This window comes from Perca fluviatilis, chromosome 14 (genome assembly GCF_010015445.1).
Source record: "Perca fluviatilis chromosome 14, GENO_Pfluv_1.0, whole genome shotgun sequence".
In the NCBI taxonomy this organism is placed as follows: Eukaryota; Metazoa; Chordata; class Actinopteri; order Perciformes; family Percidae; genus Perca; species Perca fluviatilis.
Genome location: NC_053125.1, coordinates 23,413,129 through 23,426,263, shown reverse-complemented (window position 1 = coordinate 23,426,263; position 13,135 = coordinate 23,413,129). Strand labels below are relative to the sequence as shown.

Below are 13,135 nucleotides of genomic sequence, written 5' to 3'. Positions count from 1 at the left end.
GACAGGCGAGGGGAAAAAGTGAGGAAGAGAAGGAGAAGTGAAGGACATAGGACAAAGGACAAAGGAGAAAGAGAAGCTGCACGACTCCAGAACAGAAGTCTTGAATCATTGGATCCACAGAGACAGGGCTGACAGGAACCACGATCCTGGAATTCTTACCCCGAAAAAACACAACTTCTCCACATATTCACCGTCTTTAAATGTTACTTCGGTATTCTCAAAAGGGGCCAATCCAGTGGTTTTCCATGTTGTAGCCCATTAACTTCAAATCCTGTGCACTTAAACAGTACAGCAGAACATTTTCCAACATCTACCATACTGTCTTTACTGATTTCTTAAAAGGCGGACATTTAAAAAAAAATTTTTTAACACAATTACAGTTCAGAATAAATTTCAACTAGGGAAAGAAACTAGAAAAACAGCTGGCCTGGCTCTGTCCACAAAATCTCACTAATTAATTTTGTCTCATTTGTTTTAACTGCATTAAAACGTATACAAAAAAATGAGAGAGAGAGAATTCGCTGTGCGGGGAGTTGTGTGCCCGAGAATTTCTGTAATTATTTCTACACTCAACCACTCAGAGGTGTCAAGTAACGAAGTACAAATACTAGGTTACCTTATTTAAGTAGAAATTTGGGGTATCTATACTTTACTGGAGTAATTATTTTACAGCAGACTTTTTACTTCTACTCCTTACATTTTCACACAATTATCTGTACTTTCTACTCCTTACATTTTGAATATAGCCTCGTTACTCCTATTTCAGCTTGTTTTCATTCCGGCTCGTCATCGTTCAAAAACACACACACACAAAAAATCCTATCCAGATAAATCGCGCCATCCGGAGAGAGTGAATTTAATTGTGGTTGGATGAGAAGTATAAACATATACCATTCCGACACCCTGTTGGTTTGTACACGATCCATCGCACCTGCACAGACTCGGTGCTAATACGGCACCGGTGCCTTAACGACCGTTATCTACCGGACCGAATAGCAACGCGGATTTCGGTGCCTTATTTAGGTGCCACTTAAAGTGATGGTTCGGAGTAATTTCACCCTAGAGTCCTTTGCACCATGACCTCGAGCCAAACACTCCCCCAGAAGCTTTTTTCAGCTGGGTCGAACATTGGGAGAGTTAGCTAGAGTAGCGTTATCAGCTGAATAGCTTAGCGCAGGGGCTAATGGATCCGAAGTGTCTCTTAACATTACCCCACTAATAATGCCCGAAATGATACCAAACGTCTACAATAGTACAAATAGGTTATGCACTCATAAAACGATGCACAGTAAAGTTTGTAAGTACACCAGAAGTTTATGAACACTTGCCTGCTGGCTTATGCTCTCTGCTGCTGCTGCTGTTACTACCGGGCAGTAAGAGTAACAGTAAATATTTATTAATTTAATGATTAAATAAGGTAATGTCTCCAAACTTACCTCAATTATAACTTATAAAAAATAAGTTAAATTAAAAAATATTTTTGTTGCATCTCTTTTCGGTGTTGTAATTTGTAGACGGCCCTAAGCACTGGTCTTAGAGCAGCAACAACAACAGCAGAGAGCAGAAGCCAGCAGGCAAGTGTTCATAAACTTCTGGTGTACTTACAAACTTTACAATCCATCGTTTTATGAGAGCATAACCTATTTGTACTACTGTAGACGTTTGGTATCATTTTGGGCATTATTAGTGGGGTAATGTTAAGAGACACTTCGGATCCATTAGCCCCTGCGCTAAGCTATTCAGCTGATAACGCTACTCTACGCTAACTCTCCCAATGTTCGACCCAGGTGAAAAAAGCTTCTGGGGGAGTGTTTGGCTCGAGGTCATTGTGCAAAGGACCCTAGGGTGAAATTACTCCGAACCATCACTTTAAATGCCTCCGCTTCTCTCTGATGCTCCGAAAACGGACGTTAGAGGGAACTGAAACATCGCCGCACGGGACGCTAGTTAACACTACAGTTGGCAGCAGGTAACGTTAGCCTACCGTTAGCTATTTAACACTACACTCGACAGCAGGTAACATTAGCCTACCGTTAGCTATTTAACACTACACTCGACAGCAGGTAACGTTAGCCTACCGTTAGCTATTTAACACTACACTCGACAGCAGGTAACGTTAGCCTACCGTTAGCTATTTAACACTACACTCGACAGCAGGTAACGTTAGCCTACCGTTAGCTAGTTAACACTACACTCGACAGCAGGTAATGTTAGCCTACTGTTAGCTAGCAGCTGGAGTAAACACGGTTAAAATGCTGATGGCTAAACGGTGTAAAAGTGTGTCTGTATTTCACTGGAGAGGATTGTAACACCAGACTGTAGCAGCCCTTGTCTGAAAAACAACACAGACTCAGCCTGAAATAAGTTATTGTCATTACATTTTTAATAAATCATTTAATGTTGACCCTGTGGTCTTAGCAATACACAAGCCGTTCCTTAATGTCGCCTTGTGCTCCTTTTTTTTTTAAGATCAACTTTTTATTGTTTTATATTTTTGAACAGACAAATACAATTGAACAAGGTGCTTCCTTTTTTGTGGAGGTGGGGTAGTGCACAATAGGCCCCTGTGGGGCGGGCTAAGCTTTTGTCCTTAATGATGTTTTTATTACTTTTACTTTTATACTTTAAGTAGTTTTGAAACCAGTACTTCTACACTTTTACTTGAGTAAAAAGCTTGAGTTGATACTTCAACTTCTACAGAAGTCTTTTCAAACCCTAGTATCTATACTTCTACTTGAGTAATGAATGTGAATACTTTTGACACCTCTGCAACCACTGAAATCATGGCTTCAAATTTAAACGTTAATTATTTTATAACTAAATAAGCAACAATCGAAGTGAGGGACTGTAACTTCTCTTTCTGTCGTCTCTCACTTCATCTCTTCCATCATTCCTTGGCTCTCTCCATCTTTCGCTCCACTTTCGCACAGTAACTCCCTGAACTCTCTTCTCCTTTACCATTTTTAGTAAATGCAACAACAACATTATAAACATAATAATTAGTTGGTGTTTTTATGTTCTTTTTTATGGACTTCGGGGACTGTGGTCGGTTTGATGTTAGTGCATTCCTCAGCCTTCAGTGCTTATTGGTGATTACACAAGGATAACTGTCGTCTATGTTTGTGTGTGTGTGTGTGTGTGTGTGTGTGTGTGTCTGCATTATTTATGTTTGCCCCCTCAACAGAGTGTATAAAAGCCTCCTGCCAACTGCCAAACCAATGAGACCAAATTATGTTGTCTCCTGAATCTATACAATTCACTAATATTCAAAAGAAACCATTTAATTGACCACAGCAGTGTGTGTGTGTGTGTGTGTGTGTGTGTGTTTGTGTGTGCGTGTGTCCGCACACGCGTGTGTGTGTCAGGGGATAAGGGGATTGTTTCATGTGTTTACAGACTTTGCATTTCCACCATCGTAAAGTTGGATGTTGGATATCCTCGGTTGACAATCTTTCCCTCAGCTTAAAGGAGAATTCCGGCCATTTTTTACGTTAATCTTGATCACTATAAATATGTGAGTACAGTCGATAGAAAAAAACCCCGAGCCGAATCAAAACGGAATAGCTGCAGCTACGTCTATAAGCTTCAACTTAGCTAAAACGGCAGTTGTTGAGGCAGGTTTTAGAGTGCCTTTGTGCTTCTTAACATACACAAAATGCAATTAAAATGTCTGCGCAACATGAACAGGGCCCTAACGTGACAACAAGATGCGTTTTCAACTCAGACATTGTTTAAATTCACCTACCCTGTCTCTATCCTGCTGGTAGCTAGCTCGCCCTGCTAGCTGCTAGCTGCTAGCGGTTAGCTGCTAGCTGCTGTCCGTGATAAGTGTGTTCAGCCAGCCTTATTCTGTGCGCGACCTCGGCTCGCGCGCCATAAATCGGACGCGGCGGCCGGATATTACATAATTTTGACATCACGATGTCACGCGCCACCTTGGATGCGTCTAGTATATAACGGCTTTAATTCACCCATGGGCTCAATCGGACATTACGCGAGCTTTGTACTTGGGAGCTGTCCGGTCCAAGTGATTAGATAGGTTCAGGATTATAGTGCATGTGTAAAAGAGACTTAGTTAGAGGTGATAGGGGGATTTTGTAACCTTTGACAGAAGGTTACAAAATCCAGTTTTTATGCTAAGCTAAGTTAGCCAGCTGCAGCTTCGGCTTCTAACTCTCGGCAAGAAAGTGAACGAGCATATAATCAAAACAATGTTTTGCAAACATATTTGCAACAGGTTTATTTATCAGACCATGGAGCAAATTTGAATCAAACGCATAAAAAAAACTGTAATGGCTTAAAACTGTCCGACGATGATTGTTCTCACTGTAGTCCGTCATTTACCGGTTGAAGCTTTGTGTTCTGATGGGACGTTTAGTAGTGCGGAGGTCTTTCACGTGGAGCTCTAGAAGTCAGAGTGTTGTGCACACTTAACACAGAAACACCGTTTAATAACGTCTTTTTGGGAGTGTGTCCTCATGAATGTGTGGTCATGTCTGTGGGTTTTGAGTATGTGTGCGTGATAAAATGTCAATTGTGTGTGTGAAACTGGAGAAATTTGAATAGGGATTAAGTTGATTGGAAAATAGTTTCCATGTTTCTCCTGTAACAGCAAGAAAGAAAGAAAGAAAGAGAGAGAGACAGAAAAATAAATGTCTTTAACTTGGAGAAAGCAGACCGAGGGAGAGGGAGAGAGAGAATGTTAATGATTGGTGACGAGCGCAGGTCTCCCACCGACCACAGGGACGGTTGCCATGTCATCATGTCAGAACATGTTTATTTATGCTGCTGGTACCACTGAGAGCTCTTTCTCTCTCTCTCACACACACACACACACACACACACACACACACACACACACACACACACACACACACACACACACACACACACACACACACACACACACACACACACACACACACACACACACACACACACACAATGATACAGACACACACACATTCAGACTCCCCTTATAATCAGTCCTTACAACACACAAACACACGATCCCTGTGGAAAAATAAGTGTTTCTTACTTGGCCTTTTACACCCCACAACCGAAAAAGCACACATTTAAGCACTCATACAAAGATGAACAAGCATTAACTGAATTGAAATGTCAAATGCGCACACACACACACACACACACACACACACACACACACACACACACACACACACATTAGGAAAATCACTGGATCATTGGGTATTAAACCACTCACAGTCAGTTCAGCTGTAATGAAGAGCAACTGGAGAACAAAAGTTCAGCCGCAGTTTTTTTCTTTCACCAAACTAACGCAAGCAGCAGCGGCATTTCTTTTGTGAATCAAATGCTTTGATTCGTTCAATAAAAGTGATGCCTGTGACAGCATCGACTGATTATCGATTATTAGTGATTATACCTTGGTTCAGATACTGTTGAAGAATAAGAAAAGCTCGGTGGAGAGAGTTATAGAAGCCTGTATGTGGTGTTTTTAGTAAATACACAGAATGAAGATATTTGTTTAATGCTGAGAGTAGCTTTCAGGCAGCACATACTTCCAGATTAAAGTTATATTCATTAAGAGTTTGACTATCAAAAACTCCCTTTTTGATACTAATAATGGTGTTTTCTGCAGTTGCCATTCATTGTATCTCCATTATTGTTTGTAATTTTGTCTGATTGACGGGAGCCTCTCTGTTCCCCGATCTCTACAGCTGGATTAGAGCTGTGTTAAAGAACATTTCCTGCTGCAGCTTCAAATTAAAAACTCTCATCTAGGTCACCACGGGGTGGCTTTTATTGCGAAGCAACTACAGGAAACGCGATGCGTTTGTCACCATTAAGCGCAGGTGTCATTAAATATAGCAGGACTTTTAGGTTGAGATTCTCCGTTGCTTCCCTGCTGAATTGCACTTGTCAAACGTAACTGAAATTGTATTGCAAAATTACAATAAAAGGGGTTGCAAGCCGCTGCAAAACTTTTCAAAAAAGGGGTCTAAAAATTTAAGAAATTGGGCTGCAAATCATCCTCACTAACTAGCAAGTATTGTGTGTGTATTTAAAGCCTTATATATCTTCTTCCTCTGTGCCATAGACTGTTGTTGTACAAACACATCAGTGAGCCACACTGTTGCAACTGGGTGACGTGTTCCTTCATTCCTTCATTACTATGAACACGCACACTGTAGTTTATTTGGACTCAGTCCCACACACACTTTCCTGCTGCCAAAAATAATCTCTAGAGCACCAAATGTGGATTAATCCGCCGCTGAAAATAGTGCCAATTGCACTATTTCCTCCTGTTTGATAAAAACTACCATCGGTATTATTTTAAAGAATTAAACTTTACATTTGTGACTCGTTTTAAAGATTTACGTCTCAGTAGAAAACAGTGGGTTTGAGGCTGAAAACTTCAGAGAGTGTGGGGAAGTCAAAGTATAACATCGCAATGTTTTTTTTTTGTTGGTCTTTTTATGGGATACACTAAGCTTAAAGGCAGTGATGATCTTTTTTATTTAGGATAATAGCACTTATTGCTCAGAAATGATGCGGTACTGTTCACACAAAGCACATTGAACCAACTAACTGACAGGTTGCTTTTACCTGGTCAGGCATGAGCGGCTCCTCGTCATCGATGTCAATAAAAACCTCCCCAGAAATCAACTGGGGCGTCTCACCTGCGCATACAAAAACACACAGCAGAAAGATGTTTAGTAACATTGATGATCAGTCTGGCTCTTTACGAGACATGTTCACTTCCATCCATGTCTTACGTCTCCAGTCCTCGTCCTCGTCCTCCACCTCTCGCTCCTCCTCTAGGCTGCAGCGGTACTCCTCCAGCGACCGGATGGTGCACTGACCGACCACTGGCTTCCTCCCAAACTGACGGTTGTCGATGACTTTGATGACGATCGGCGGCATGTAGAGCTCCTCACAGGGAAGTCTCTGTGGAAGGAATGAAGAGAGAGAGAGAGAGAGAGAGGGATGATCACCTGGTAGGGGTGTTGAAGTTAATCGTTGCATCACGATGCGGACTAAGATGATTCTGCATTGATGCAGTGACAGACCATAAGCGATTATTGCCTACGATTTTTCGCCCGATTTTTTCCAGTCACTGCTTTTTTTGTTTTTGCCTTTTGTCGGTTGCCTGCTGTGTTCAGACTCCACTAAATTCAGGAAGTGTGTTTTTTAAGAGCAGATACAATAAAAAGGGGAGTTCATATATATCTGAGTGCTTGAATTTTTGATGAAAAACATTTGGAGCAATATATAATAAGGAGGTAACGCATCGTGATTAGAGGATGGATACCCGACCCGAGCCCGACGGAACCCGACGGGCCGGGCCAGGTTCGGACAGATATTTAGAGAGGCTGAGTCTGTGTTGTTTTTCAGACAACGGCAGCTACAGTCTGGTGTTGGAATCCTCGCCAGTGAAATACAGACACACTTTTACACCGTTTAGCCATCAGCATTTTAACCGTGTTTACTCCAGCTGCTAGCTAACGGTAGGCTAACGTTACCTGCTGTCGAGTGTAGTGTTAAATAGCTAACGGTAGACTAACGTTACCTGCTGTCGAGTGTAGTGTTAAATAGCTAACGGTAGGCTAACGTTACCTGCTGTCGAGTGTAGTGTTAAATAGCTAACGGTAGGCTAACGTTACCTGCTGTCGAGTGTAGTGTTAAATAGCTAACGGTAGGCTAACGTTACCTGCTGCCAAGTGTTTGTTAACTAGCGTCCCGTACGGCGATGTTTCAGTTCCCTCTAACGTCCGTTTTCGGAGAATCAGAGAGAAGCGCAGGCACCTTAATAAGGCACCGAAATCCGCGTTGCTATTCGGTCATTAAGGTACTGGTGCCGTATAAGCACCGGGTTTCGGACGACCCCCCTCCCCCAGTAATCTCTCTTAAGCAGTAATAGATAATGTGGAGTGAGCCGGTCATTACTCATTACTGCGAATTAGAGCCCCAACAGGGTGATTCAAGACGAGTTAGGATTAAAGGCCTAAAATGCCACAAAAATGAATAAATAATCTTTATATTAAAAAAAGAGGAATTAAAAAAAAGAGAAAATCATGATGGAGAAGTAAACAAGAAAGGGAAAGAAGGGCAAGATGAGTAAAAAAAAAAAAAAAAAAAGACCTATGCCTGACTTTAATTGGCTATGCCACCTGCCCGCCTGATGCTGATTGGCTATGGCTGCTGACTGTCTGAAGTTGATTGGTCATGCCTTGGTGACAGTCCAATCAGGACATCATTACACCTCAGCTGGCCACTCCCACGTAAAGGAAGAAATGACTGAACCCATCGAGCTAGAGATTTGATCTTTGTGAAAGAAATCAGGACGCAAACGTCGGATTACAATCTCAGGTTGCGATTTTAAATAAATGTTTACGTGTAAAGTGGCGCCATGAAAACGAACATTTATCTTAGATGACAATATGGCTTACTCGGTTCTTTTCCACGCTGTGCCGCATTTTAGCAAGAACACACTGTGAAACATCTGACTGTCATTAAATGTCACCACAACTTGACAATTGGAATTATTATTATTATTCTGTGTGCAGAAATATGGAGGAGTAAAGCTGCCATTGTAATAGATGAATAAATAAATGGCTCAATAAATGAATAAAGAAATAAAAGAAATACATGTAGAAATAAATGCCTCAACTATCAAATATACACACAGAAAAAATTAAATGTATTGATTTATATGACAAATTACTTATTTTTGGATTCATTTATTTTGTGAAGAAATACAGGAACAAATAAAAACTTAAAATATAAAAAAATAAATAGGAAAATAAATAAAAACAGGAATAAATGTAAATGAACACATTGGGAAATAATTAAATGTGAAAAAGAAAGAAAATGAGGACAGAAATAAGTGATTAATAAAAATTAATTATTATTCACTTATTTACAAATTACTTATTTTTGAGAAAGAAGTAGAAATGTGAATATAAAAATAAAAATAAAATGATTACATAATTATTTTTATTTTTCCGTGCATATTTATTGATTTTTAAAATGCATTTCTTTCTATGCCATTTTATTCATTTATTTATTATAATGGAGATAACAGCTTTCGTCTTCCATACAGAAATGTCACATATACACCAGAAAAACTGTACGTGCGGTTTAATATTTCTTTAAGAGGGAGATTTGTGCACTTCAGTATTACCTCGTTTTGCCAGGCAGGCTCAAGAAGAAAAAAGAGAGTTTGTAACTGTAATCCATTTGAGCCTTCCGACTTTAAAAAAGGCTTAAGTGGGGCGGATGATGCTAAACTCACAGAATAAACTGAGAGAGCTAACATTAGGCGGTCAGACTCTTCCAAAGAGTTGTATTTAAGGAAACTATGCACATGACATTTTCTTATGCCCCTGTGGCATACGAAAACACTTACGCAGTCAACTTAGGACCTTAATATTGTTAACATTAAATGCTTGGACTCGGTTCAGGGGCTGAATTTAAGGGAAAAATATGTGCATATTTCCACAGTCCGATTGAGGCCGTCACACTCTTGCGGTGGTCAACACAGGACTTTAATCTTGTTAACATTAAACTGCCGGAGCCAATGCAAGAAAATGTATTTGAGGGAAAAGTATGTGAATATTTCCAAACTCCAGTTAAACCTGTCATAATATAACACTGAGGTGATCAACTTCAGACCTTAATATTGTTAACATTAAACTCTCTGAGCCTGTTCTGGAGCCGCTGTTCGGAAAAACCTGCGTAATATTTCCATATTTCAGTTTAGGTTATTATAAGAAAACACTTAGGCTGGAGTTATGATATCAATGTATACTCACAGTTTGAAGAATATATAATAAATGTTGTGTTGGTTAAAATAAAATAACTCAAACAAACGTTCTATATCATATCCACTAACGGTGTGACAGTGAAGTGAAGTTAGGATGTAGACAGGCATGTAGGTTAGCCCAGAAGTCCATAAAAAAAATCTATCTTAAAGTTACAGATTATATAATCAGCTTTAGAGTCATCTGGTACAGAAGCTTCAAATTTTATTTTGAAAGAAAATGGCGAGGACTCTTGAACTTTAGGCAACAATAGTGAGATTTCTAGAGAGCCACGTACCAATAACACTTCACACTCTTCATATTAAGATTTTTACATTACAAAACACATGATGAACTGATAAAACACAACATATTATTGAAGATTAAAGTAGTGGTTCCCAACCTTAACTTTCTCTCATGGTGTCATTCAGTGGCGCCGGCAGGATTCTATTTCAGAGTATGCACAAAAAACGCCCGCTGAAGCGTTTACTGCGCCAGAAATCAGCTGTTATTATCATACTGTATGTAATGTGTATGAGAGTGTGCTACTAGTGTACTTTTATCATATCATAATGACCAGATCATTAAAATATTTTACTGAAGCAATTTGTGAGAGAGAGAGAGAGAGAGAGAGAGAGAGAGAGAGAGAGAGAGAGAAAGAGAGAGAGAGAGAGAGAGAGAGGCGAGCCTGTACGGAGATATGAATAACATGATTTCTCCGTGTGCCATGTAAACATCATATCCCGAATATGATCAAAAACGGGATAAGCCTCATAACCGCATTCATGTCCATGTCACCAAACGATTTGAACACCATGTTAAAGCTCCGTCCGCGGGTTCAGCGGTACTCAGCGACCAGCGACCAGTTTATCTACGGATTGAGTCATTAACATGAACGTTCGGATTAATAATGGATGGGTTGTTGGTGAAATAAGGTATAATTATTGAGAAAATTATAACTGTGAACAGAGCAGAATAGAGCTGCTGTCGGCTGAGACCCAAATTGAGGGAAACAAATAAGATTAAGGGCAGAAATGATACATTTGAGGGAGGGATTTGTCAACATCTTTCCCTCTGACACTCCCCGGCCTCTTTAGATTTCTGCTGACACACAGCAGACAATAACCGTTAAGTACCGCACTTGTTGATCAACACCGATAACTTACGGATTACTTCACTAGGCGATGAGTATGGCTGAGGGGCTGACTCCCAAAAGAACTGCTTCCCACATCAACAAACGATTCTGGGATATATTTCAGCATCAAAGATTCCTGCGACCACAAAATAACCAACTAGTTCAAAGCTACCACATCGTCCCAATTGTTTATTTGCGTTAACAATAAAGCCAATAAATCATTTTACTGCAGTCTAACTGCATTAGAAAGCAACCCGAAGAAAGCAGTTATTCTTACAGTAACGTTCATAATTCTTAATTTGCATGAGTAAGCTTTGACCTATTCTCCCCCTCTTGAAAGAATTACCACAGCTCAAGCCTTTTGGGTGCCACATAAACTGCTGTCTTTAATTGCAGCTTCCTGTGGTTTAATCTCTAGTAAAAGTAGAGAAGCCTGTAGTTGTGAGTCACACAAGTACGGTAAGAGCTGAAAACAACACCAGGATTTTAAAAGAGCATCGCTGCTGCCGTTGAACCCGGCCAGAAAGTGGCTCATCATTTTAAGACTATTCAACACTGTTAATGCTTCTCCCACCCAGAGCCACTGGCATCAGAGGCTTCAAGTGCTACAAATGCTAAAATCCTGCTTGTTCAGTTAAAAAAAAAAAAAAGCCTTGGCAAAAGCGTTTTACTTTTCCATGGGATACATTAAAGTGCCCATATTATGAAAAAAACACTTTTTCTGGTATTTGGGGTGTTCTTTTGCGTCTCTGGTGCTTCCACACATATACAATCTTTGAAAAAAATCCATCCATGCTGTTTTGAGTGAGATACGGTTTCTGAATGTGTCCTGCCTTCAGTCTCCTAGTGAGCTGTTCAAAATCGGCTCGGACTGTGACGTCACAATCCGAAACGAGGTGGCTAACCGCAACCGTTAGCTCGTAGCGTTAGCATGCTAACGCTAATGCTAACACTAGCATGGTACCTCGTTCTCAATAGCAAAGCACTGCTACAACACACACAAGTTCACCATAATCTACAAAATAACTACTTACATGTGCTCCCTCATTTAGAAGTCTCCCAGCTAATCCTGCCTGTCTTTTACTTCTATGGAGCTAGCTAGCTGACATGATCTACATCTGAGCTACTGAGCATGTGCGAGTGCAATCAAAGATAGTACAGAAGAAGAAGAAGAAAAGAGGTCTCACTCTGTAGCTAAAACAGAAACCAGGTGAAAAGAGGATCTACAGCAGTGAGAGAGCTGTGCAGTACAACTAAAATATGGTGTTTTTTGAAAATTAAACCATGTAAACCTATTCTGGTACAACCTTAAAATACAATTATGAACCTGAAAATGAGTATAATATGGGCGCTATAAGTCGTAGCTGAACTTTTCCTGCTATCTGTTCTAACTGACTTTATGTTTGTTGTTGAAATTACAGGCCAGTTGGACAATAAAAAAAATGTTGATGTCTTTGGCCACTTTGGGGCAAAAAAAAAATAAATAATGTATTTACACATTCTGCAGATATGAAGTTGTGTTTCTGTCCATTTGTTTTCGGCCTTGTCTTATAGTCTATATAGTTAAAAGGAAGCAAGAGGGGGGAACTGTATTTTAGACCTCATATGTTGTGGTTCTGGCTGGTACAGGGGCAAGATAAGCACAGAGAAAAAGGAAATTGACCGAAAAACCAAAACGAAAAGCTAGATGGAGAGAATTCAAAACAGATACTGACTTGGCCCTCTTCCTCCAAGACAGGTATTTTATGTCTATGCATGACATACATTGCAAGACAGGGCGTTTACGACAATATACTGTATGAATTTACATTGGTGGCTAAAACAAAGTTGACGTTGTTTCACCAACATCGACTATAAATATAGCCTAGAAATCTAGACGCACCCTATCGGCAGCAAATGTAATTTGCTGCCAGGGGGTCTAGCAACTCTCCAAACTCTAGCCGGGCAAATCACATCGTGTATAGAGTCGGTGGGCGGGGCTTAACATAATGACGGCAGAGTTGCGACGGTTCTGCGTGAATTCCCTGCTACTTGAAAACAAAGAAGATGGCTGCTGCTGCTGGCGAACAGCGGTCTTTTGAATCAGCTCTGGAAGACTTGGAGTTAAGCTTTTCTTTGAGAAAAGAACAAAGAACGGCACTGAAGTCATTCTTAAAAAAGGAAGATGTGTTGGGAGTTTTGCCGACTGGATACGGCAAAAGTTGAATCTATCAAC

General features: G+C 40.3%; 1 protein-coding gene across 15 annotated transcripts in view; it reads right to left on the bottom strand.

Annotated features, from left to right (window-relative positions):
* Window positions 1-13,135, bottom strand: part of dysf (dysferlin, limb girdle muscular dystrophy 2B (autosomal recessive)) — a 133,257-nt gene that overhangs the window by 55,424 nt on the left and 64,698 nt on the right. For all 15 annotated transcript variants that reach the window (XM_039823585.1, XM_039823591.1, XM_039823587.1 and 12 more), the window contains 2 exons: window positions 6,759-6,930; window positions 6,589-6,662 (listed from right to left, as the gene is read on the bottom strand). In XM_039823585.1, coding sequence (XP_039679519.1) covers window positions 6,589-6,662; window positions 6,759-6,930 — 246 coding nt within the window. The remainder of the gene's footprint in view (window positions 1-6,588; window positions 6,663-6,758; window positions 6,931-13,135) is intronic.